General features: G+C 35.3%; 3 protein-coding genes across 7 annotated transcripts; 1 reads left to right on the forward strand and 2 right to left on the reverse strand.

Annotated features, from left to right (window-relative positions):
- Positions 1–298: 298 nt before the first annotated feature.
- On the reverse strand, positions 299–7,077 carry LOC108346087 (purple acid phosphatase 23). Of its 2 annotated transcripts, XM_017585046.2 has the most exons (10): positions 6,710–7,077; positions 6,038–6,229; positions 5,210–5,546; positions 4,594–4,811; positions 4,310–4,500; positions 3,641–3,922; positions 2,040–2,162; positions 1,006–1,080; positions 746–799; positions 299–572 (listed from the first exon to the last, which is right to left on the reverse strand). In XM_017585046.2, exons 1-10 carry the CDS (start codon positions 7,068–7,070, stop codon positions 558–560), a joined length of 1,848 nt encoding a protein of 615 aa, XP_017440535.1. In that variant the 5' UTR covers positions 7,071–7,077; the 3' UTR covers positions 299–557. The 2 variants fall into 2 exon arrangements, with proteins under 2 accessions (XP_017440535.1, XP_017440536.1); XM_017585047.2 differs by lacking the exon at positions 746–799 and having other exon boundaries at positions 6,710–7,076.
- A 2,391-nt stretch (positions 7,078–9,468) lies between these two features.
- On the forward strand, positions 9,469–12,729 carry LOC128193562 (uncharacterized). The gene is made up of 8 exons (XM_052867303.1): positions 9,469–9,855; positions 10,951–11,009; positions 11,231–11,274; positions 11,367–11,760; positions 11,849–11,985; positions 12,059–12,160; positions 12,249–12,314; positions 12,405–12,729. The coding sequence occupies exons 3-8, from the start codon at positions 11,263–11,265 to the stop codon at positions 12,549–12,551; spliced, it is 858 nt and encodes a 285-aa protein (XP_052723263.1). The 5' UTR covers positions 9,469–9,855; positions 10,951–11,009; positions 11,231–11,262; the 3' UTR covers positions 12,552–12,729.
- A 2,479-nt stretch (positions 12,730–15,208) lies between these two features.
- Positions 15,209–26,687, reverse strand: LOC108345210 (ubiquitin-like-specific protease ESD4). 4 transcript variants are annotated; one of them, XM_052867654.1, is made up of 8 exons: positions 24,440–24,581; positions 23,590–23,688; positions 16,917–16,951; positions 16,695–16,826; positions 16,197–16,325; positions 15,992–16,095; positions 15,826–15,916; positions 15,209–15,731 (listed from the first exon to the last, which is right to left on the reverse strand). In XM_052867654.1, exons 2-8 carry the CDS (start codon positions 23,618–23,620, stop codon positions 15,630–15,632), a joined length of 624 nt encoding a protein of 207 aa, XP_052723614.1. In that variant the 5' UTR covers positions 23,621–23,688; positions 24,440–24,581; the 3' UTR covers positions 15,209–15,629. The 4 variants fall into 4 exon arrangements, 2 of the variants coding, with proteins under 2 accessions (XP_052723614.1, XP_052723613.1); XM_052867653.1 differs by having other exon boundaries at positions 22,814–23,688; positions 24,440–24,489; XR_008245045.1 differs by lacking the exons at positions 15,209–15,731; positions 15,826–15,916; positions 15,992–16,095; ... (1 more) ...; positions 16,695–16,826; positions 16,917–16,951 and adding exons at positions 24,905–25,072; positions 25,158–25,216; positions 26,389–26,504; positions 26,610–26,687 and having other exon boundaries at positions 21,611–23,688; positions 24,440–24,832.
- Positions 26,688–27,661: the final 974 nt, after the last annotated feature.

Here is a 27,661-nt window from a genome sequence, read left to right on the forward strand (position 1 = left end):
AAATGAGTTCTCAATCACAAATTCTTATTCTCTAGTTCTCAATTAAGAGAATAGAAAAATATTTTCAAATATGAATCATTATTTTTATATATCCAATAATTTCATATCACTCAAAAATTAAAGTCAAAAATAATTTGCATATATTATCTCCTTCACCCATTTGAAATATTTTTTAAAATTAAAACTGTTATAAAATTCGAATTTTAAAACAAACAATATTTAAATATTGACTTCAATATTATATCAAAAGAATTTGAAATTGGAACAAATATCAATTTAAAATAGCAAATGCATCATGGAAGTGCTAAACAATCTCATATGAGTTGTAATTAACAATCCCATGCATCACTAAAAAAAGTAAAGACATACATCACTAAAAAGTGTAGAGAGGGGAAAATTTACTTGGTTTACTGAACATTAATAAGTGCTTTTTCTGTTTAAAAAAAGTGATTTCCCTCTCTTAAAAGCCAAATAAAATCACCCATAATATACATCCATGAAATATCAAGAGAATATTCTTTACACTCCAATATTCTTGTGATTTTATACAATGAAACCTAGCTCCATTTCACCTTCAAAATGAAAGAGAAAGAAAACAATCAGAGCCAATTCTTCAACAGCTTTCATTTTTTTCAACATCAATAACAACATAATTTGGAACATTTTAATTTTGTAATATTAAGATATAGTTTTTCACACACCAAAATTTCACAAGGACACAAACAAGAGATGCAATCTGATTTACCTGAGAATATAGACCATATATAAAGAGAAGTCCAAGGAATATGATGATAGAATTCTACGAGAGACAAATAAAAAAAATGAATTTTTTTTTCATAAATTAAAATTAATTTATGCTTCTTCAAATTAATTAACTTACATATGAACTAATTTCAAAAAACTAATTTTGCTTTATTTTTGTTCTCTCTTGAAATTTTTTATGAAAAAAATGTTTCCAAGCAAACCCTTAAAGTAAAGAAAATAAACACAAAGGAACATACATACCTCAGAAAGATGGGTAGGAGCATGAGACGATTTAGGGTTAGAATTGTATGGAAGTGATTGTTGTGAATCTTGTGGCTGTTACAACAAAGGCAAAGGAAAATTGAAATCATAAAAACCAAAAAATAACTTCAATATTTTTATTATGAAAAATTGACAATAAAAGTAAAGCAAACAAAATTGATAATCAACTATTGACATAACAAAACAAAACCCTTCTGTAATAAGTAAAATGTCAAGTGAAAAATTTCTATTCTACACAAATAGAAATCAATAATGCAACTCAAAAATGGCGGCTTGGAAAAGTTGGAAAAGTTGCACCAAAAATAATACTTATCAAGTGAATTTTACTGTGCATGGATTTTAACAGCTTGAATTCAAATTACAAAAGCATTTCAAAGGAAAGTTTTCAGACAAAATTTTAATGTGAAAACCTATATTTTAGGGTGATCAAATATGTCACCAAACTGAATTTACTCTTCAATCTCAGTTGGGAATAACATCAAACTGAAACCAACATATCATAAATCCTTAGGGATATCAATTCAATTTTACACCAAAGAAGACAACAAGAAGAAAAAAAATTCTTGGCTAGACATGGTATTGGATGTAGCTTCTGCACCTTATCAGTTGAAAACAACAAAACAAAAATTTGAAGTCAGTTAAAACAGTTTCCCTTTGTCTTAGAGAATGTTGGTTCACATAAAAAATTAATTTTAAGCTTAACTTAATTATATAAAATCAGTTTTTAAGATGTGATTCTACTCACTTATATACAAGTAATACAATAAGTCCAACAAATAACAAACATTTTTAAGATAAACTTTTTATATATAGGAAATAGACTTTAAGTCTAACTAAATCTTATAAAACAGATTAATAAAATAAGTTTTTTATTTATTTATATAGTAAATTTGTCTTATTTCTAGTTGATATAAAATATAAAAAAAAAACTATATGAAATTCTCACGTTCACATATAATATCATATTGAGGAAAAAGCTTGTGCATGATAAAGCTTATATATGGAAACATTACTTTTAAGTCTTTCATGCACAATTCTGGTTGCCTCACAATGTATATTTGGTCACCAACTGCATTTTCTTTATAGTTTTCTTGATTTCGGTGCCAAGTCCATAGTGCATACGTGGAATTCACAGCCTGCATGCAACATACGATGATAGAATTTTGAAGAAAAGAAAAGATATCATGTAGGTGAGAATCCATGGACTGTATCCATGTCATGAACAGAAAGAAAAATTCAATGAAATACATTATATAACCACATACAAAGAAACTTTTTCATCCAAAATATACATGGACAGATTTTGTTCTTTGATTTTGTCATCAACAAGATAATGTTGTGATTACTTTTGTTTTTTCCTCTTTAATCTTTTCCCACTTGCGAATTGTTGGAAGAGATTAAAGAAAAAAGAAGCAAGTTTGACCAGTGAATTAGAGACATTAGAGACCCAAAGCTAGAAGTACCATTCATATAGAGAATTCATCATTTAGCATAAGCCTATCTTTGAAAGACTAAATTAATAAACCTAAAAGATACTTCAAAAAGAATTTTGATAAAGGTAAGGAAAATAATCAAATTATAGACTTAAATCAGCTGAACTCAAGCTTCCAAGTTTCAAACAAACAATTTCAAGATTTGAATTTGACATGTCTATATAAAACATTCAAGTTGGAGCACTACTTTATTCATCACTAGCTTCAAATACTTGACTAGGTTGATTCATTTACACCCAAACGTATGAATCGTTCTAATTGATTCCATGTACAAATGAATGTAACAACTAAATTATTTCCTTATCAAGTTGCACACCACCACTAAACATTGGTGTAAACATCTTGCAATGTTGAAGCAAGCACAAACTAACAAAGACAAACATAGCATCCCAAAGCTTGTGATTATATGCACATAAAATCTGTTTGGATAAACTTCTCCACAATACTTCCAAGAGAAGAAAAAAGTGAAATAAACTTCTCCATAAGCTAAAATTAACATATACATAATTAAAAAACTGTCTTATAAAATATTAATCTAAGACAAGTTCTACAAAATAGCATATGCATAAGCTATTTTAATTCATGGAGAAATTCATTCCATTTTTTTTCTTATAAGTGTATTGAAAACTTTATCCAAATAGATTCATAGATCATGAGTAATAGTATTATCCATATTCCAATGACCATTAACCAGAACAAAACAATAGATGAATGAGCTAATTGAACCAGTAATAGAAATCCTTAATAAGTGAAATTTAAGCCAAACTCAACCCTATAAAATCATTTTGTAAAATAAGGTTTGTACCGGGTTATATATTGTAAATTTTCCTTGGCTTTTATCAATGTGAAACTCCAACATACCTCATCATTCCAAGGCGTATACATTTTGAGCAGGGACTAGGTATTTATGGATGGTTCGATAACAGATGGCACTATAACTTTAATAAACAATAACTTTCATTAGGATAGACTTTTAAATGTTTTTTATACCATCTTTAAGTAATGGATTTTAAGTCTAATTCAATCCTACAAAATCAACTTGTAAGATGAAGTTTGCACTCACTTGTATATTGTAAATTTGTCTTATTATTGTGAAAAGGTTCAGAGTATGAAGGTTTAACCTCAAGTATTCCATGTCCAAAACTGCTTTCTCTAAAAGCACTCCACTCAGGTTGTTTGTTCCAACAAAAGTTTCCTTTGGCAGGACCAGAGGAAAATTTTGATTTGCAAACTCCACCAAATTCTGGTATGTTATCTCCAGGAGAAGGACACTTTCCAGGGTCATCTGCATGATCAACATCTACTTTCTCTATATTTCCACCATCTCCAACAGTTATGTAGATTGGTGCACAAGGATCCAATGTGTAATTATAAACTCTGTTCATCCTCTCATAAGCATGAACCTGCAACATGGACAACATGTGACACTGCTTGTGTGAACAATAGGAAAAACCTACTTGTAAAATACTCTTAATTTCAACACAGTTGCAGATAATTCTATTTCCAAAAATTGTGCAAAATAAGATATTCATTACATATTTTGCCAAAAAAAGTCCTAGACTAACTAATTAAATTAACAAGTGAAAAGAGCAACATCCATGAATTTATCTCCATAAAAGCTCTAGGTTTAGAATTTCAGGCAGGCTTAGAATGCATTTTTTCACATTTCCTAATCCTATAATATATGAACAGCATAACTCCATCATAAGAAAAAAATCTATGTAAAACTGCAGAAGAGAGATCTTGGATATTTTCAAACTAATGTTCTAAAGCACAAAAATTTAACTCACATGACCATTGAAAACAATGTCAACCCTGTATTGATAAAGAATCTCTTCCATTTCCAATCTCATACACTCAAATTCTTGATAGTGTGAAGCATAACTGTTATACCATGGAGGATGCATTGCAGCTACTAACCAAGGGGTCACACTACGGTCTATGTTTTGCAGGTCTTGCTTCAGCCAAGAAAATTGTGCACCTGAATTGAAATACTTCAAGTTGAGTTGAAGCATCTAAAATTATGTGCATTCAGTGGTTAATTTACACAAGGTATGCATTAGTTATCATTTACCAGAACTATTGTAATCAACATATGCTCCTAACATGATAAAGTGTATGCCCCCAGCATCAAAAGAGTAGTAGAAGTTACTTTTAGAGCCACTTTCTTCTGCAGGAACTGCAAATCGTGTCATGTATGATTTGAATGTGATCCCACCAGCTTGAGGTTCAATCTCATGATTCCCTTCAATAACCATCATAGGAACTTCTGAGGTCAAAGGTTCCATAAACCTGATGTTTCAGAAACCAAATTGCTTTTCAACTATTTGTATCAGAGATTCTAATGTTTCACCTCTTCCCCTTCCACCCTCAATATGTTTTTCTAACAAGCATATATGCATAGCACTAATAATGCAGCAAATTCACAAGCCTAACAAACTACCAAATGAAAGAATATGCAGAATAATATCAAAGCAGAAGAAACATTTTGAAAAAAACTTGTCCCTTACAAAATTCATGTGGAACTTAGACTTACATAAATTCCAACAAAATGCCTATTTATCCCATGTCCATATAGAGAAAAGTAGATTTTTTTTCAAGTTATCTTTTAACACACAATTAGATTAGTCTGCTTCAGATAGTCTTGATTACATAATTTGTCATAGAACTCAGAAGTTGAGGTAGTTTACCTTCCCCACCCATCCCATCGAGGTTGATACGTTTCTCTAATAGGAGCATCTGGAAATGCACATGAATAACATGAAACTCCCTTTCCACCAGTTGTAAGATACTGATTTGCATATGTCAAATCTCCAACCATTAGAATCATTGAGGGATCATTATAAATTAGATGATCAATAGTTGATGTAGAATTTCTTGTGAGGCCCAGATCTCCAACAACTGCTATTCTAGCTGGATAATTATTTGGACTAGGTTTTGGAAAAGTCTCAAAAAAACGCTCTTCGCTCATGGCTGGAATAGAACTATCCCCACATTTGTAATAATATCTTGTTCCAGGTTCAAGACCTGCACCAAGAAAGAAGTATCTCTGAACTTTCTCCAAACTGCTAACAAATTTGTATCATTGCAATTATTCACTTGGTTTATATCTTACAGTTTGTATCTTAAAAAAATTACAGAAAATAAGTCACATTCCTTTAAAGGAATTTTATCACAAGAACAATCGTTCAAAAGAGTTCTTTTATCCAAGAATTGTGTCACAAGACAAACATCAAACTTTGGAAAGTATTGCTTTTAAGAACCTAAGTAATTAACAATAACAACAATAGGTCTTTTAAGCACAAGACAGATAACACCAATGAAACATGAGTCCAACCCATATAAAGAATTGACATCATCACCAACTCAAAACATTAAGATAACGAGTTTCGGAGTCTTATTTTCTTATATATTATTAAAAATTTTCATCTCTACTCGACATGGGATTTAGACTCACTTATATTTCCAACAACCCTCCATTTGAGCAGAAATACAAATCAAAAGAAACTCAAACATACCTTCAAGTTTCACATGATGAATGATACCAGAGGTGTAATTCCATAGGCCTTCAAAGGGATACAACTGACTGTAAACAACAGAATCACCTTTCCCAACACTTGTGTACTTGCCACTCTCTTTTCCATACCACACTTCACTTCCAATAGATGCAGGATCTACTGGGGTCACGTTGAGGCCAATCTGTGCATCCCCTTATCCGAAACCAAACAACACAAACAAGTAACAACAACTTGATGCTTTAGAACACAACACTATTAACATTCAAAAAATAATTTATTTTCTGCCCACTTTCAATTTAAAGAATGTTACACTGTCGGCAAATCATAAATCATCCTTCTTATGACAGTAGAATGGTCTATTTCGTTCTCAAAGTGTACGACAGATTCAATATAATCCTGTAATTCAAATAAATTAAGAAAAAAAGTCCATGAAAGTAGCTATCTTCCCTATATATTATCATCAAAGTGCAATTTAGTTCTTACTTGGAGATGCTAAATTGCATTTTAATGATAACATGTGATGAACAAAAACTACCTTAAAAGACATTTTTTGTGAGAACTATCAAGCTTTTGAGATCAGATGCCAAATAAAACCCCTTTGAACTATCATGGACTAATTATTCTTAAAAATGACAGCTTTTTTGGAAACTCTGAGGAGAGGAGGTAAAGTACCAGTAACCCAAGAAACCCACATAGAAGTTGGTGAAGAAATTGCAAGAGCAATCTGTTCAGGGAAATTCAAAGTGACATTCTTTCTGAGCCTTGGATGAGTCATGGGCAGGTCATCACTGCCCCGTCGCAGTGATGGGTCGAACCGGCGGGTCACAGGCTCAAATGGGCCATCCAAAGTGGTGGGAATGTGACTCTCAGTCACTGCCATGACGGTGATGAAGTCGCTGGTCATCATCACCAAAACCATGGCCAGCATGCATAAGGTGGTGCAGATTTTCATTTCTGGCACAAAATGAAGGAATGGCTGAACTTTTTTTTCTGTACATGATGTTGTATTCTTAAGGGTAACTAAACAAAGCATTAACAAGGTTGATCACTGTGGTGTAACTGTAAAAGACATCATTTGAGTAAAGTAGTTAACGCAACTCATGTGCCATACGTTGTCGCTTAGGTGGCACATTCTTATCAGCATCTCTGTTAATGTTCGAATATGCTGCTTCTTCTATGTTTTCAATCATACAAGTTATTACTAAAAAAAACTTGGAAAATAACACCAACTTAACATTTTGTTTCATATCCTTCAAAACAAAATAACATAAACTTAACATTTTATTTTGATAAAAATATGGAAACTTTGTACTTTTTTTAATATAGATAAATAATTTAAATAGAAAGATAACTAAATTTAAATAAATAATTTAAAAAGATAAAATGATGAAATATTTATTATAATTTAAAAAATAATTAAATTTAAACTTATTGGTTATTTAAAAGGTAAAAATGTAATATCCCATTTAATAAATTAATACCACTAAAATGTGCATCACAAAATCAATAATTCAATAGTAGATAATCCAATATCTAGAGGAAAATTTATTATAGTTAGCTTAAGTATTACCATAATACCAAAATTGTATGGAATGGTTTTATATAACTTCAAGATATTACACCGAAAGAAGATAACTACCAAATTTTTCAAAAGGATTATGTACAACTAGATCAAACCTGGAAACTAAATTGTTACATCTTTCTTTTCCTAAGCTAGATCAATTGTTATTTCCTTCTTAACTCACCAATTAAATTAATTGCCGCAAAGAAGAAAATAACATTGTAGAAAGTAAATTAATGTGCAAAAGAATTTTTATATAATGGAAATAAAATTAACATCACATACTTAGTCATTCATACAAATCATTGCTAAAAAAACATATCATATACAAAGACTTATACAAGACTCAATTATTTAGATACAAATATTAATATCAGACTTTGAAAAGTTATGCATATTTCTACTGTTCTGCAGAGTCATTGATAATGTGTTTTATCTTATCATACAAAAAGTTAGTTCATTAATATCTTTGGCCAAGGTAAACCCCCTATACTAGGACCTCATATTCTTCCCACCACATATGTCATCCATCTCCACTTGAAATTAGATGGTTATTAGAGCACCTCATATTCTTCCCACCACATATGTCATCCATCTTCACTTGAAATTAGATGGTTATTAGAGCATTGGATATATGAAACCCGAATGCGAAACAGACACAAACACATAAATGTAGTTTAATTAAGAAACATTAGGACATGGGACACGTGTATAAACATATATACTGATTGGTTGGAGAACACGCCGTGAAGATCACTCTAGCAGTTCGCAATCTCCAATCTTCAAATAGAGGAGTAGAGAGTGAGAAAGCTAAGAGAGAATTGAGAAAGTTTCAGAAGAATGATTTCCAAAAAAAGTGATGATTTTAAATAGTAAAACTTTTTTATAAAACTTTATATTTACACTTTAATATTTTAATATTAAAATAAGTAAGTATCACTATTTTAATTAATCCATTATCAATTCAAAAATATTATTTTCTAGACTCTTAAAGAAATGAAAATATAATTATTTTAATTAAAAATAACGTTCAAAAGTAAAATTGGAAAAAAGATATTTTTACGGAAAAAAAGAAAATTTCATATATATATATATATATATATATATATATATATATATATATATATATATATATATATATATATATATATATATATATATATATATATATATATATATATATGAAATTATGAAAGAAATTATGAAAGAAAAGATACCAAGACTTACATATTTATTTGTTTGTTATATGTATTGAATCGCATAACTAATATAAATGGTAAGTTCAAGTATCGTTTTTCCAACAGATTTGTGTTGAATTAGCTAACTGTGATTATTTACTTTGGCTAGAAATATGAACATCAATGGATTTTTAACAAACAAAACATAAATTTCATGTTTACAATTTATGAAATAAATTCAAGTATAGATTCACCGGGATTGGATTTCATGTTCTTCACTATGTAAAACTCTCTACGCAATATATTTCTCACATAATCAAGCATCAACATCAAAAGTATACAAGCCTATAATCCCTTAGATGACAAATTCTAAATCTTCATGCAAAAACAATAGTCGTTTCATACACAAGTTTTGCATTAAATATTATGTTTATGATGACCAAAAGTTTCAATTTATGTCTAGAATCAAATTACCTTGGTTATTCTACCTATGTCCACAGTATAAACATTTTCCAATAATTACAACCACTCAAATAGCATAAATTCCCATCATATGTGTGAATAACAAGAATAGAACACAAGATTCAACAAAGATAATCCATTACATAGAGAAATTTACACAGAGTTTCGAAAACAAAAATGATTCTTTGACACGGTTAAACCAAATAACATTCATTTGACATGCGGTGGGCCCCGAAAACTGTCAACATCATGAAGGATAGCTTGGTCATTTGACATTATGGGCTGGTGCTGAGTTGGCAGGTAAAAAAGTTAAATGAAACGTTGCGTTTCACTGTGTGGCTTAGGATCTGTGTGTGGGATTTCAAATTTCGAAACGCTCGAGTTAACTTGCTGGCTTAGGATCGTGTGTGGGATTTCAAATTTCGAAATTTCGAGCTAGGGTTAGGATTGAGAGAGAACGAGAGATAACGAGAGAACCAGAGATATCGAGGGAGAAAACACAAACCTAACACCATTGCTGCCACCGGAGGCTGGACGTGATAGGAAAAGTTTGTACCAGCGAAGGTGTAGCCGAAGGCAAAGTTCGTACCGGACGTGATCGATGTGGAGCGCGGAAGGTTTGTCCCCTTTCTTATTTCTCCCCTTTGTACCGTTTGAATAATATAAAGTATGATACTGTTGTTCCTTTGTTCTTTTCTCAGAATTTGTCTATCTTTGTTTTTATTTTTGGTATTTTATCGGAAACCCTAGACTAAAGGGGGAAATGTCGTGAGAGATAAAATTCTGGATTGGGCAAACCTGTAGGATTATTTACTGTCGTTAGTGTTTTTGGGCTTGGTTTGCTTATTTGCAAAAGGGAATATTGCAATAAATGGATAAAGTGTGAGATGATTACAAGAAATGGAAAAAGGGTAGTGTCGATGGAGAGCTACAGAGTGAAAAAGTTCCACGAAATCAGAGGGAATAGTGATTGGAATAGTTTTCAAAATGGCAACTACCCAGCACGGTTATTCTGCTCAGCAGCAGCACGAAATGCAACGCAAACGTTTCTAACTGTCTTCGCGCCAATGCTGGAGCTACTTCCCATGAACTGATTGAAATGATTCCCCTTTTTGTTATAGTCCGAAAACTCCCTGTCCATGCTGCATTGGCTCCCTCTGTGTTCCTTCATTATTATCTGTTTGATGATATTTTTTTTGAGTTAGAAAAAGGGAAATATTGTCATGAGAGTTGAACATCAGTTTAAGGTGTCCTGAATTTTTCATACATTTGCTTGTGGCACCATTTTATTTTTAATTTATGTATTGTATATGTTATTTACCTGCATCCACTGTTTTTTACTGAGTGATAAATTTTCTTTGGAATCCATCACATATATTTTATTTATATCACTACTAGGTTGCCCTTTATTGGTCAGTTGTATTAGCATTTTGCATTGTGCCCTGTTTGCCCCTAGATATATTGTGTGATTATGTTGTTTGTGGTTTGTATATGGTGTTTGGCCACTGTTATTTATAACTCCTTGGATTTTATGTAGAGAATAGTTTCATCTAATTTATGAATTTAAATATAGGTTATTCTTTCATAGAGCTAAGTGGTTGATTAACACCAAAAGTTTGTTTCTCCAATTTTTCTGTTTCTAGTGTCCTTGTGGAATCAGCTCTTACGAAATTAATTGTTTTGCATGTATTACCCTATGACAATTGATGCAGGAGTTAGATTTTACAAATGTTCGTGAACTTGAAGATTGCATGATTACCCTATGACAAATGTATGTATTCCCTTCCACAGAGTATTTAATGCTTTCCTACTATCCACACAATCATTATTACCACTATTTTATTTTTTATGTTGTCTTTTTGTAGAATGTTTGATATAATTAGGTTAATAAATTGGTAGGTTGAAACGATATTTGATGAATGACAGACATGATTTTTAATTTTCTATCTTTTATGGCTTGAAGTCTAACTTGTTTATTTTATGGACATTCAGTACAAACCATAGAGATAGTTGGAAGAGTCATTATGGAGAAACAGGTTTGAATACACATGATGATTTATTATGTTTTTAAAATTAATTTGGTGAAATGATTTGTCTGACTTATTCAATTGTATACTTTGATGTATAGGTTTATGTACGGCATTCATGCAGGACAAAATACTTGGCACATGTGAACACATTATTAACAGATGTGCAAAAGACATTGATACAAACAACTCCTTTTGCATGGCTATTGTCCATTGATGTGGATGCCAAAATGAGTAGGACACTACTTTTAGAATTGTGTAGTAGATGGTCAGAGAGGAGGGGCGGGTTTGAAGTTAGGTCTGTCTTTATTCCATTCACCAAGTTAGACCTTTGTTTAGGTTTAGGGGTTAGGGTTAATGGAGAGATGTTTAAGTTGTTTAAAGACGAAGTTGATTGTCATACTAGGAGATTGAGAGACATAGCTAAAGCTAGTTTTGATCGTGACTTCACTTCCAATGCATGGTTATGGGCTGAAAAATTCATTGACATCCACGGTAAAAACCTAATTGGGAGTTGATGTTCATAGATTTTTTGTAATTTGCTATTTTAGGAAGATTATCGAAATATTTATTTCATTTGCAGGATTGTTGATTAAACATGAGGTTGAGCATATCTCAACCCTTGATTCATTGAGAGGAACTTGTAAGTTATCGTTGTTGCGATGTATTGTTAAAGCTTGTGAACATAACGGATTGGGTGACATGAAAATAACAATTCGGGTAGGTTGATGTATATTTACTTTGACGACCAGCTTCAAATATAATTCTGATAAATGAACCTCTTTCTTAACAGGATCCAACAGGGACTGTAAAAGCAAGTGTTCACCACAAGGCCATTGATCATCCTGAAATAGGCATACACTTAAAAGTTGGAAGTGTGATAATCCTACAAGATGTAAGTATATTTCATTTTCATTAACACTTAGCTATTGACCTTATATTCCCACATAAAAATATGGATTCCGCCAATAATATTTCTACAGGTTTCAATTTTTTCACCAATACGTGAAACATACTATCTTAACATAACTCTGAGGAATATTGTCAAGGTAAAGATTTTGGTGAACAATTTTCTATTGTACTATTATATATGTTGTAAACTTTTCTAGGACTTTAAATGATACTCTCGGATTGTGCAGGTTTTTGGAAGTGATATTGGGGGCCCAACTGATGACCTAGTACGTCTATCAATACCAATTGATACCAACAAGCCTCCAACACGCTCCGTTGATGACATTCTATCGAAATTGATTCCACTTCTTCACAAACCTCAAGGCACTGGATGAAAGAAGAACAATATAAATGGCCTATGTTAAAACTTTCATAATTTCCTTGCCTGTATTTCAGATTTATCGTTGTTGTTTGTTGTCGAATATTGTGCGTGGTCACATGGATGTGTTATTTAGAAAAATTTGTGAACTACTTAACTTATGTTGATCAATTTGTTGTTGCATTAAGTGCTTATGTAATGTTCGTTATGTTATAAGTTTTATATGAAGTTCATTTCGTGAAAATTAAAAGTGTTTAACTTTATGGACAACTTTATTCGGTTATTTATTGAATTGGTTTTCTACAACAATACAAGTGGTTATTTATGCAATTTGGTTTTGTACACCACCACGAGCGTCCTATTTTATAAACGACCGTCCAATTTTCTGGAGGAGCGTCCAATTTTATGGACGAGCGTCCACTTCTGTACGATCTTCTGGACGAGCGTCCTTCTGGATGAGCGTCTGGACGAGCGTCCACATGTGGACGACCGTCCTTCTGGATGAGCGTCTGGACGAGCGTCCAACTGGTCCAGCGTCTGCACGACCTATAAACGACCGTCCATGTGCCAGCGACTGACGTATGGACGAGCGTCCACTAGCTTATCGAGCGTGGACTTGATCTTCTGTGGACGACCGTCCTCTTGTGCGTGCAGTGGGCGACGAGCGTCAGCTTGCTATGAAATGTTCGTGCGCTCGCTATGTGACGACCGTCCTGGGCGACAGGGTGATGTGCGAAAACGCTGGACGCTCGGTCAGCTGTCCAGAACGAACGCTGGGTCACGTGTAGAGAGCGCTCGTTCACTAAATGCATAGGCGCTGATTTGGTTACAATAAATGGGCGAAAACGCTGGACGCTCGGTCAGCTGTACAGAACGAACGCTCGGTCACGTGTAGAGAGCGCTCGTTCACTAAATGCATAGGCGCTGATTTGGTTACAATAAATGGTTATGTTGTTAGACCTTTGTGGTTATTTCTGAATTTTATTTTGTACAACAATATTACTGGTTAACTGGATATATGGACATCTTTGATGCAGTAACTGGATATATGGACAACTTTATTCGGTTATTTACTGAACGACCGCGATATTCCAACAACACATTTTTAACACTCTTTTAACATTATTTCATGGATAACTGTAATATTTGAAACGTACAATGTATCATTTTGTTGTGTATGTTGTGTAACTGAATCTCTATTAATGGTGTGTTATAATGAATTTAATTATGTCATACAAAATGGTGCGTAAAAGTCAGTTTTTTTTCAAATGGTGACCTGTGTTCACCTGACTGAGTACCTGTGTTGGACTTTCTGTACAAATTCCCATTTTATCTCGGGTAATCGTTTACAGGGTTCCTGTAAACGATTACCAGCCCCATTTTTCAGCAGTCTCACTCATTTCTTGCACAGCTTGCTCCCCCAAGTCATGAGGGGTCACCCCACCCTCCTTGGCCTCACATCACATCATCATCCACCTTCTCCCACCACTGGAACACCTGCACAAGCCTCACACAGGTGCAGATTAGCCGAAAAGTCAGTTTTTTGTCCAATGGTGACCTGTGTTCACCTGACTGAGTACCTGTGTTGGACTTTCTGTACAAATTGGCAATTTCTCTCGGGTAATCGTTTACAGGGTTCCTGTAAACGATTACCAGCCCCATTTTTCAGCAGTCTCACTCATTTCTTGCACACCTTACTCCTCCAAGTCATGAGGGGTCTCCACACCCTCCTTGGCCTCACATCACATCACCATCCACCCTCTCCCACCACTGGAACACCTGCACAAGCCTCACACAGGTGCAGATTAGAAGAAAAGTCAGTTTGTTTTCCAATGGTGACCTGTGTTCACCTGACTGAGTACCTGTGTTGGACTTTCTGTACAAATTCCCATTTTCTCTCGGGTAATCGTTTACAGAGGTCCTATAAACGATTACCAGCCCCATTTTTCAGCAGTCTCACTCATTCCTTGCACAGCTTGCTCCCCCAACTCATGAGGGGTCACCCCACCCTCCTTGGCCTCACATCACATCACCATCCACCCTCTCCCACCACTGGAACACCTGCACAAGCCTCAGACAGGTCCAGATTAGCATAAAAGTCATTTTCTGTCCAATGGTGACCTGTGTTCACCTGACTGAATACCTGTGTTGGACTTTCTGTACAAATTGACAATTTCTCTCGGGTAATTGTTTACAGGGTTGCTGTAAACGATTACCAGCCCCATTTTTCAGCAGTCTCACTCATTCCTTGCACACCTTGCTCCTCCAACTCATCACCTGTCACTCCACGCTTCTTACATTCACATCAATCACCTACACCCATCTCCCCACTCAGAAATTTATCAAATCCGTCGCATTAATTACCATTAATTTTAGTGAAAATGGTCTCGTACTGTTCAAATTTTAATTATAATGCTGCGTTTATTTTTCAATCGCTAATTTTGTCATTATAACAAACACAAACGCAAAGTAAAAACAATTCATTTCCAAATCCAACCACTATTCTTATTACAAACACATAGTGTACATTGTCAAATAACATTAGGTACATATTTCAACATCTTATACATGTCAAAATTGTCAAATAACATTAGGTACATATTTGAACATCTTATACATGTCAAAATTTGATAATTTCTTAGCAATCCTAGACAATGCCGTATAGATGTAGGGCTTCCATTCTGCTAATGTTCTCATTGTCCAGGATGCAGTCACACAGCGAGAGAGAAGACGGACGAGAGACAAGGCTTGAACGAACGAGAAGAAGCAAGGCTTGAACGAAGAGAGACGGACGACACAACAATACAAGTGTTGAACTTCAATTTCAATGTCAAATATTTTTCGTACAGTTAGTGGTTATCTGTTAAGTTTTATATGGTTATTTGCTCGATAACTTTTGTTCACTGCAAGTTCTGCTAATTTAGTTAATAGCTTATGTACACAAAATGGACGTTGGTGATACTAGTGCATAACTAATCCTTCACTATACATAGTAAACAACTTAAAAAACCATAGAACAAAAATTGTTTCATATTCTATCATATTCCAATAACATCATTACAAGTTATATCCTATTTCATGACTTCTTCATTTGCTATAGCATTCCACAGTTCTTCATTACTGTACTTCTATGCATATTTCCTTCATGTAATACCCAATCACACACCGTTTGTTGTCGAATAAGTTGTAACTGCTCCTGCATTGATATTACATAGTGAAATATTATAATTAATAACCTGTTTTAAAAAACCATTTAAAACAATACAAACATATACTTAAAGAAGACCAACCGTTGTGTAATCGGGCATTTTTTTCCCATCAAATTTAGGTTGGTTGTCCCATAACTCCATATATTTCATCACCAACAAACCACAATCATACCTACACATTAAACTAATATTAGAAGGATCACATATGACACAACCTAATACATTGGTTATGGATAAGGTGACTAACGTATTTGGTTGAATTGGCAAATCTTCTTTAATGACCTTCAATTGTCGCTCCTCACAATTTGCTTCATTATCTATCATATTGAATAACTCTTGCAAACAACCGACCTTGGAAATTTGTATTCAACACATTCATTATTATTGTACACCACTGACGCTAAAATAATACTTCCATCAAAATAACAAGTGTACAAAACAACTTCTCTTACCATTGCCTTGTCAATACCATATCTGGTCCGCCTCTTATGACCAAGAGAATCTAAAATGAAAAATTCCCTTGATTGGCAATTGACACAATAGCACCACCAATGGTCATCACTCACAGTAGGCACAAACAACTACAGAACCACAACCACAAACATCAATATAGTGAACAACACATGTTATGATAAAGGTATACGTTGAAGTACTTACAAATTCAGAATTTAACAAATGATTTAATGAACAACTCTGAGGTTGGAAGAAATTATGGTAATCTATTGCTTCCAATAATTCTCTCTTTTTTTTAGGAATCTATTGCTTCCAAGTATTATACAATGCCACCGACATCATTCTCTAAATTAACACTCTCACCAACATTAGGTAAACCTAAAAAAAAAACAAACTTCATCAACTCTAAAAGGCACTAAATTCTCCCTAATCCTAAACGCCTTATGAACCACGTCCCACCTACTGATTAACTCTATAAGAATAGGGCTAGAAATAACCATATCATCAACCAAATCCACCAACCACTTGAAAGGTGTTGACTTTAAACGTTCCTTTTGAAAGGATGATAGGCAACCGTTCACTTGAACTATATGTTGTGTCTGGACTCGATGCCTAACTCTAAGTGAGGCCTGCAAGTATAAATCAAACCGTATGTTACTTAATTCAATACAACATTGTGCATATTTAATGGTAAATTAATAAAAATACACCATACTTACCATTTCACTGACATCTTTGTCCATATCACTATATCCTGCAAATTTAACAAAACAAAATAATATTGATTGTATAATACTATGTATCTCACTTGACAGTCACATGTTCAAATTAATAAATTGGTTAAATACAGTGTATCAAACTAATGCATGCATAAAGTGGAATCGTGATATTAAAATTTGAACATTGACCACTTACTGTACCAAAAAATACAATGTATCTAACTAATGCATGCATAACTAACCATAACACCACTGATTGCACTTTAAAATGTGGACATTGATATTGTATATAAAAACTGCTACAGATGTACAAAAACCGATTTACAAATCACCACATCCGACTAACAACATAACCAGCTAATGCAGGGAGAATATTGCAATCTGATTTCGTTTGGGAGTGGAAGAAAAGGTTGCCCTGCAAGGTCACTGGCTTAGCAGGTTGTGAAGGGTCTCGTTGTTTCTAAGGCTCTCATTGTCTCATTGAATATAAAAAACTTCTACGGCAGTACAAAACCAGATTTACAAATAACCACATACGATTAATGTTAGGATATTTATCCTATTTTATCATCATTATAGTGTGTCAAGGGTTACCCTATTTATCATGATTATATTATGTCTAGGATTACCCTATTTATCATGATTATATTGTGTCTAGGGTTACCCTATTTATCATGTATTTGTGTATCAATTTATTCATATAAATAGAAGATTGTGAGAGGGATCAATCAAGCCCTCTAGAATTATTTTACAGTTTCAATCTTAAGTTGGTATCAGAGCGGGTCGATCCCGCTCTGGTTTCTGTCTCGTAATATATATCTGTCCGGCGCCACAGTTCTTTGTCGCCCGCCGCTGCCCGCCGCTGCCCGCCGCTGCCCGCCGCTGCCCGCTGCTGCCCGCCGCCGGCCACTGTCAACCGCCGGCCACCGTCGTCCGTCGCCGGCCACCGTCCGGCCACCGTCTCCGGCCACCGCCCGCCGTTGCCGGCCACCGCCGGCCACCGCCCGCCATTGCCGACCACCGTCGTCCATCACTGTCAAAGTTTCCTTCGTCTAAACCCTTAGGGTTTTCTTGTTCTTCGTTAGTACTATTCGTCTTCTTCAGAAATGGCGTCTGGCAGTACTCTTTCCTTCTCTGGAAGTCCATCAATTACCTCCGAGAAGCTAAATGGAAAAAATTATCTATCATGGTCTGCTGCCGTTGAAATGTGGTTCCTTGGCCAAGGGCATTATGACCACCTTGAGCGAGATGGAAGCCATGTGCCTACTGAAAAAGCTGATCAGTGGAAACAAGCAGATTTCCAGTTGTGTGCCTTGTTATGGCAATCAGTGGAACCCAAACTTTTTGTATCTTTGAGGGCTTTCAAAACTTGTCACTCCTTTTGGAAGAAAGCCCAAAGCATTTATGCCAACGATATTCAACGTCTCTATGACACTACGAATAAACTTGCATCTCTTAAAATGGCAGACCATGATATGGTGTCCTTCATGGCTGAAGCCCAATCTGCTCTCGAAGAACTTAGGATGTTTTTGGAAGTAGATCCATTAGAGGATATAAAAAAGAAACTAGACAAATTCTACATGGTGTTGATCCTTCGTGCCCTACATCCCGATTTTGATCATCTCAGAGATCAACTTCTAACTAGTCATGAGGTCCCCTCTATGGAAACATTGACCACTCGCCTTCTGCGTGTCCCGGTATCTCAAACTCAAGAAACGCATGAACTAGTGGAACCATCTGTCATGGTTGTCACACGAGGAAGAGGAGGACGTGGCACTAGAGGAGGAGGACGAGGAGGTCGGGGACGTACTCAATGCACATATTGTAAAAGGATGGGTCATACTCAAGAGAATTGCTACTCCTTACATGGTTTCCCTTCCAAAACCGCCAATATTTCGAAGACTGAAACTTCCACTTTGAAAACTGAAACCTCCACTTCTATGTTTTCTGAGGATGAATATCAAGAGTATTTAAGGTTAAAGTCTAACAGCTTGGCACAACCATCTCAATCTCCCAATACATCAACAGCGTGCGTTTCTCAATCTATGGAATGTCAAAATTCATGGGTAATTGACTCAGGTGCTTCTGATCACATTTCTGGTAATACCTCTTTGTTCTCATCTATTTCCTTTCGAGAAAAACCTCATTTCATAACCCTTGCAAATGGATCTAAAACTTCTTCCAAAGGAGTCGGTCATGTTTCTTTGTCTCCCTCCCTCAATCTCAACTCAGTCCTTTTTGTCCCTAATTGTCCTTTTAATTTAATTTCCTTAAGCCAGTTGACTAAAATGTTAAATTGTTCAATAACCTTTGATCATAAATCTTTTGTTATACAGGAGCGTGGTTCGGGGAGACAGATTGGAGAAGGATATGAAGCTGGCGGATTATACCATTTTGGATCTCGTCCAAGGGTGTCTTGTGTTGCTGCTCTTAATCCTAAAGTGCTACATGATCGACTTGGCCATCCTCATTTGTCCAAATTAAAAAAGATGTGTCCTGAACTTAGTGGTCTCCAAACCTTAGAATGTGAGTCATGTCAATTAGGAAAACATGTTAGATCTTCCTTTCCTAAAAGGTCTCAATCAATATGTAATTCTAGTTTTTCCATCATCCATTCTGATATATGGGGACCTAGTCGTATCTCCTCCTTTGGTTTTAGATATTTTGTTACCTTTATTGATGAATATTCAAGATGTACTTGGGTTTATCTTATGAAAAATCGTTCTGAATTGTTAGCTATCTTTACATCCTTTTTGAATGAAATCAAGAATCAATTTGGTCAAGTAATCAAAATATTAAGAAGTGATAATGCCAAAGAGTATTTTTCATCCTCCTTTTCGGCCATCTTGAGTTCCCATGGTATCTTACATCAGTCTACTTGTCCTCATACACCACAGCAAAATGGTATAGCAGAACGAAAAAATAGACACTTGGTTGAAACTGCTCGTACCCTTTTGCTTGGTGCCCATATTCCTGTCCATCACTGGGAGGATGCCATCTTAACTGCATGTTATCTTATTAATAGGATGCCCTCCTCCTCTCTTGATAATAAAGTCCCTTTCTCCATTTTGTTTCCTAATGATCCTCTCTTTCATACATCTCCCCGAGTGTTTGGCTGTGTCTGTTTTGTTCATGACATGTCTCCAGGTCTAGACAAACTCTCCGCTCGCGCTCTCAAATGTGTCTTCTTAGGCTATTCTCGACTTCAAAAAGGATATCGGTGTTACTCTCCTGAAACTAAGAAGTATTACATGTCTGCCAATGTCACATTCTTTGAACAGACTCCTTACTTCTCTCCATCTGTTCAGGATGTTTCTATCCTCCAGCAGGTCCTTCCTATTCCAATGGTTGAGTCAAATAACTCCACCGTCTCTGTCATTCCCAGTCATGATCACAATCCTTCTACACCTGTTTCTCCACATACTGAGATCATCCCACACAGGGCCCCAATGGATAGTCCACCTCCCCAAGACAATGGTGAATCTCCTACTTCAGATTCTTCTCCCTCGTCACCTCCTCCCACGCCTCCTGGTGCAAATGATTCAGCATGGCCTATTGCCCTCAGAAAAGGTACTCGTTCCACTCGGAACCCTCATCCCATTTATAATTTTCTAAGCTATCATCGATTGTCGCCCTCCTATTTTTCTCTTTTATCCTCAGTGTCCTCTGTTGTTATACCCAAGAATGTGAAAGAAGCACTTGATCATCCTGGATGACGACAAGCTATGATTGCAGAAATGCAGGCTCTTGACCACAGTAATACTTGGGAGCTGGTGCCCCTTCCCCCAGGAAAAAAGGCGGTTGGTTGTCGATGGGTGTATGCAGTTAAAGTTGGCCCTGATGGTGAAATTGATCGGCTCAAAGCTCGGCTTGTTGCAAAAGGTTACACTCAGGTTTATGGTCTTGATTATTGTGACACTTTCTCTCCTGTAGCCAAGATGACTACTATTCGTCTCTTCTTTGCCATGGCAGCCATTCGTCACTGGCCACTTCATCAATTGGATATCAAGAATGCCTTCCTACATGGTGATCTTGAGGAAGAAGTTTATATGGAGCAACCTCCAGGGTTTGTTGCTCAGGGGGAGTCTGGTATGGTATGCAAATTGCATCGATCTCTATATGGCCTCAAGCAATCCCCACGTGCTTGGTTTGGAAAGTTTAGCTCCATTGTTCAAAAATTTGGGCTAAAACGCAGTGAAGCAGACCATTCAGTTTTTTATTGTCATTCTTCTCTCGGGAAATGTGTTTACTTAATAGTATATGTTGATGATATAGTCATTACAGGAAATGATGCTGTTGGAATATCTCAACTAAAAGAGTACTTGTGTAGACATTTTCAAACCAAGGATCTTGGAAGTCTCAAATATTTCTTAGGTATTGAAGTAGCGCAATCAAAAGATGGAGTTGTAATCTCCCAAAGGAAGTATGCTCTTGATATATTACAAGAAACAGGCATGATTGATTGTAGACCGGTAGACAGTCCCATGGACCCAAACCAGAAATTAAGGACAGAAGAAGGTGAATTATTCTCCGATCCAGAAAGGTATAGGAGGCTGGTTGGCAAACTGATTTATCTCACTATTACAAGGCCAGATCTATCCTTTGCAGTTGGAGTGGTTAGTCAGTTCATGCAGGCTCCATGTATTGACCATTGGAATGCTCTCATTCGCATTCTAAGGTATGTAAAGAAGGCTCCCGGGCAAGGATTGTTATATGAAGATAAAGGAAGCATTCATGTCTCTGGGTATTGTGATGCAGATTGGGCAGGTTCACCTATTGATAGACGGTCTACAACAGGATATTGTGTTTTTCTGGGAGGAAACATTATTTCATGGAAAAGTAAGAAACATAATGTAGTAGCTCGATCAACCGCGGAAGCCGAGTATAGGGCAATGGCATCACTAACATGTGAACTTATATGGGTGAAACAATTCCTTCAAGAGGTTAAATTTTGTGACATCCATACTATGAAGATGTATTGCGACAATCAAGCTGCTCTCCACATTGCATCAAATCCAGTGTTTCACGAGAGGACTAAACATATAGAAATTGATTGTCATTTTGTTCGTGAAAAGTTGTTGACCAAAGAAATATGTACTGAGTTTATTGGGTCAAACGATCAACTCGCAGATGTATTGACCAAGTCATTAAAGGGTCCTCGGATTGAGTTTATTTGTTCCAAGCTTGGTACATACAATTTGTATGCTCCATCTTGAGGGGGAGTGTTAGGATATTTATCCTATTTTATCATCATTATAGTGTGTCAAGGGTTACCCTATTTATCATGATTATATTATGTCTAGGATTACCCTATTTATCATGATTATATTGTGTCTAGGGTTACCCTATTTATCATGTATTTGTGTATCAATTTATTCATATAAATAGAAGATTGTGAGAGGGATCAATCAAGCCCTCTAGAATTATTTTACAGTTTCAATCTTAAGTATTAACAACATAACCACTTCCTGCAGCTCGTTACTCAACTCATGCATGCATAAAGGGTCTTAAAAACCAACCTCAGTCAACGGCATAGCGACAAAAACAAACTCAAAAGTCTAAGAAACCACCTCCCCAATTTTAAACCAAATGGACCCCGTATCACGCCTACACCCTAGGGCCAAAATGAAACTCAAAAGACTCAACCTTTTTACTACTCTGCTTCCTGTCGCACCACACATAAAGCTCCTACATAAAACACGTTACCAGCAAAGCAACCCCAACCCCACCTCCAACATAGAACACATCACCAACAAACCAACCCCACCTCACATCAACCCAAAAATCAGATATTGGTCCCCCACAACCCCACATCAATAAACCGATGTACCAAAAAATTACATTGCCACAAAAACTACACAGCCTAACACAGAAAATAAAAAATCAAAAACCTGTACCGTAAAATCCGAAGACGAAACGCGCGACAGAAATGGAGTTTCTTGATGGAAACGCGCGACACAAATCCGAAGACCAAACCTGGACCGTAAAATCAAACCAAAAAGGTGTCTGAAAGATGAAACTGAGAAGCATATGACAGTGGTGGAAATCGAGTTTCTTAAGAAAACTCAAATGGGGATTTCGAATCTGAAAACACAAATCCTAGGTGTTTTTCCACTTTTACCCTCCACTTTACAGTTTTTTTTTTAAAAAGCTGACGTGGACCGTGTCAAATGAATGTAAGTGACACGTAAGCGTGTCACCGTATTGCTACTCTTTCGAAAATCATTCCAATTATAAATAAAAGGTCGTCGTTTGGAAGGGGGATAACTCTGTCATTTTCCCCACGTCACCATGGACAGGCTAGTAGAAACTCATGCTGATATTATTTTGCAACATCTGGAGCTGTGCAAGAAATACGTAGAAGAAGGAAAATTCGAGCGAGCGAAGCTGGAGTGGTCAAGATGCCGGCAGTCCTTCGTTATTATACAAGAAACCAGACGTGATACTCCACGGCCACGGCCACGGCCACGGCCAAGACCCGCTGCCAACCAGGAAGAAGCCAACCAGGCCGCTGCCAACCAGGAAGAAGCCAACCATGAAGAACCGGCCGCCTGATTTTCTTTGTATCAGAGATGGATAGGATTTAATTTCTTTTTTTGTCAAGAAATTTTCTTTTTTTGTCAAGAAATTTTCTTTTTGAATTGAGGTTCGAGGTTTTTGAGCTACGTCTTACCCCAAACGTCAAGAAGTAAAGCTTCCACCATTGTGAAATGGTCTCCCCATTCTCCATACAAACAACATCCCCTGGGTCACCACCATGTAAACCCGAGTGCTGCAATATCAGAGAAGACAAACCAGTAAGCATTAATTGTGCAAAAAAATGTGAAATTAACTACTCAAGAAGGGTGAGGCTAAACATTGTTATAGAGTAGAACCAGTTTTGACGGGATTCACCTCACAAAACCTATAATTTGGAAATCAAACCTAACAACCAATAATTTGGAAATCAAATCTAACAACCAACAATGCCCAGCATATATATCAACAACACTAAATAATCAAACTAAGACTTTCAAAGACTTTGAATATATTTGGGGAAGAAAAGTCAAACAAGTTAGAAGATAAGGTGAGTTCTTTTACCATTTAGGGTTCGGATTTTAGTTTAGTGTGCATGCTTAATAAAACTATTATATTTGTAGACTAAAATTCTTATATCTCTTGAAGTAGTTTTATAACATTTATTATTTTAGTAAACAGCATAAATAAGGTTATAAATTGAAGAAAATTATATATATATTGGATATATATAAAATAACCATAGTTTTGAAGCAAAACTAAAATTGTTAATATTCATTCATTCCATTTTAATATGCAGTTTTAATATTTTAATTTCCCGAGTTCATTGTTTAATAGGTTTGACAACCATATAGAATTGATTTTATCGAACTATTTGGTTTGATATTGTTTTTTAGTAATAAAGAAAAAGAACAAAGAAAAAAAATATGGAAACTAAAGAAAGATGACGTTGCTATTATTGAAAGCCAGACCATGTATATATGATAAGAAATGTTTAAAAGAATCACCTCTTCAACTGTGGTTCTCTTGGTAGTCCTTATATGATTGTTCAAGAGTCTCCGCTGCAGGTTCGTGAGTCATTTTTGGCACTAACCGGTAGTCTTATTATAAGCTTCCGCGGAGGGAGGGGAAGAGCAAGTAAGAAGGGACGACGCACCAGTGCTGCCGGTAGTCTTATAAGCTTCCGACGCCCTAAGCTCTTCTGAGACAGAGTTGAACTCTTCCGCCGCCTTTGAGAAATTCTTGGAAACAATGTGGTACGTGCCCATTACCGCGTGGAAATTCGCTTTTGCAATATAGTAAGTTCTTAAATCGTCCTGAGATGTTGCGGATGCATAGTAATCTCTCACGGCAGTCAGATAGCTTTGTTTAGGACCTTTTATTGAAGAGACGACGGATGGCTGGATGTCGGATTAAAGAAAATTAATCATCTTCAAGTATCAACAGAGGATGCTAAAATAAATTAATCATACCTTCATAGCATCTGCCATGCCATCCAACAATTCATCCCATGCCGAACATACAATTCTCTTCACTTCGGTTTTAAGATTGTTTAGATCCGATTTATACTGCATCAACTTAGCAAGAAGCACGTTGCCGTTTGGCTGCAAACTTCTGGCCTCGAGTTCCATTTTTCGAACCTACAGATTCATTAAATAAACCATATCAGAACCAGAGTATAGAGAAAATAAAGACAACTTTCTATTGCAGAAGAAAAAGAAGTACCAAAGCTTCAGCTGCATCAATTCCAGTCTTTATTTCAGAAACTTTTTGTTTCTTTTGCTCTGAAAATGAACAGAAGGTGTGGAAAAATTATAATGAAATGTGTATTGCTCCAAAATAATCATAAGATTCAACACTTCATCCTGATAAAAACTTTCCATAGTTTGACATTCCTATAGTTCATTACTCAAGAATTAAGATAATCTTCTATAAAAATGATAAGATCCATAAGAATTTATGTTTATAGAGTAAAAAACTGTTGGCATGCCAAATGTGTACAAGAATTCACTTTATTCTACCATGCATACTTTAGAATGCACTCCACGCACCCATTCAACTGACAAAAAGTGCAAAAAAAAAATGCAGCAACAAACATAGAAGGGAGAAAAACAAGTTCTGAAATAGTACAGTAGAACGAAACAGAAATGATAGGGAACTTTACATAGCCATTTTTAACCTTTATAACCAAATGTCCAAAATCAACAGAATGCAGTGTCGACTCCAAAACACAGCTTACATCATCAAGAAATGCATAAATTGCAGTTGTAGTTGTCTCTCCAAAATTTATGAGATATTTCTAAAATGACATATAGAAGACACAAATAAAAGAGTGTCCCTAGTCATGACCAAAGGAAAACAATAGTAGCAGTGACATCCTGAAAACCGTTGAGAGGAGAAATTTTCTGGACAGAATTTCAACCACCAGGAGAGAGCTACACAACGGGTCCAAAGGAGCTATACAAACCAATAAGTGAAACGATCCTAATTCATGATATGTGCCATTATCCAAATTCAATCAACTGAATCCAGTAATAAAGGAGTTTAGATCATTTTTTTTTAAAAAAAAGATCTTGTGAACTTTTAGATTATATTCTAAAATAGAAAGAAAAACCTATAAACAAAATAAGCAAATGAACTTGACAAATTAACTGTACACACAACAATAATTTAAATGATCCTAATTCATACTAAATGTTATTATCTAAATTAAAGCAATGTAACAAAATTCTACAATAAAGGAGTTTCAATCATATCTTATTAAGAAATGCAAAACTAAGAACTCAAACTTTTGGACTATATCCTACAAAAGAAAGAAATACCAGTACACAAAAATACCCCGAAAAACCAAGCAAATTAACTAAACTTATACATTATAAAATCAAAAACAATAACACAAGACGGCTGGAAATTTAAAAAAAAAAAAAGGAAGAATCGAGTTAGAATTTTCCAGTACCTCCATTAAGAGCACCAGCAGCAGTGCACTTTTTCGTTAGATTCGCCAAGAGTTCGCAGTATTGGCGTTCGTATCCCTCGAACACGTTGCTCATCGTCCACGACCTTCTTCACTCACTGCATCAATTCACGATCAAGAAAACGAAAAGTTATAAAACTAAGAGAACGTGGAAACGAAATTAGAGAAACGAAATCGGAACCCAGGGATCAAGAATCCGGCACCGAAACCCTGTTCGAACGCGGAAATGTAAGAAAATCGACGATGTTCAGCGTGTGTAGAAAAATAAACGTCACACCAACAAATAATCCATGCAATTAACCCGCCGTGATTTCATTAAACCCGCTTTTAAATAGTTAGTTACAAATAGAACCGTGAACTAACTAAAAAATAAAAACTACAAATAAAATATTAACTGATGCAAAAAAAACTATTTAATTTATTAATCAATATTATACCTAAATAATGAAAAGTTAAAATTAACAATTAATATCTTATTATTTATATAAAAATCAAACTAATATTATTGTACTCAAAATAATAAAATAAAATTCAAACAAAATTACTAATAAATCTCTTAGACTTACTTTTATGTAACAATTTCTTCATAATAAACTTAAATCTTTTTCTTTTTTATCATTGCACTCTAACTTTTGATATGCACCATCCCAAACCAAACTAATATTTTTCAACTAGATTCTTCATTTTCTTCACAATCGACTCTTTCATTGCATTGACCGACTTCCTAATTTGACGACTTCATTTTTATTATAGTCGTCGTCCTCTTGACTTTGTCCGTCTTGTCTTTAAGATTTGTTAATTTATTATTTGTTCAGGTTATCTTCTCAATAACCTTGTTGTCACCATGGTCTACCACAACTTCAACATCATTGTTTCCAAATTCGATTTGTTAATGGCTACTTTACTATGATGGTGGTTCTCACACTAAAATTCTTCACTTTTTCTTAAAGCATCCAATCTAGCTTTCTTAGACACATTGTATCTCTTAATTTTGGACTATCTGAGCTCTCCACTTTTGCACTCTCTACCAAGCTTTGTAGGCTATCCAAGGATCCCAGCAATTTGGTTGGGCTTGACTCACTCAGGCTTCCTTCATATTGCTCTGAGCTGCGTAGAGGTACCACCAAGCTAATCGGGTTGTCCTCAAGTTCAACCGGACTACTTGGTCTTTACACAGAAACATCCCAAATTGGTTTGATAGAGGTAGTGAAAGAAGCTTTATAATTGAAAGTTCTAGCTAAATAGTAGAAGGTTT

This window comes from Vigna angularis, chromosome 8, assembly GCF_016808095.1.
Source record: "Vigna angularis cultivar LongXiaoDou No.4 chromosome 8, ASM1680809v1, whole genome shotgun sequence".
Classification (NCBI taxonomy): Eukaryota; Viridiplantae; Streptophyta; class Magnoliopsida; order Fabales; family Fabaceae; genus Vigna; species Vigna angularis.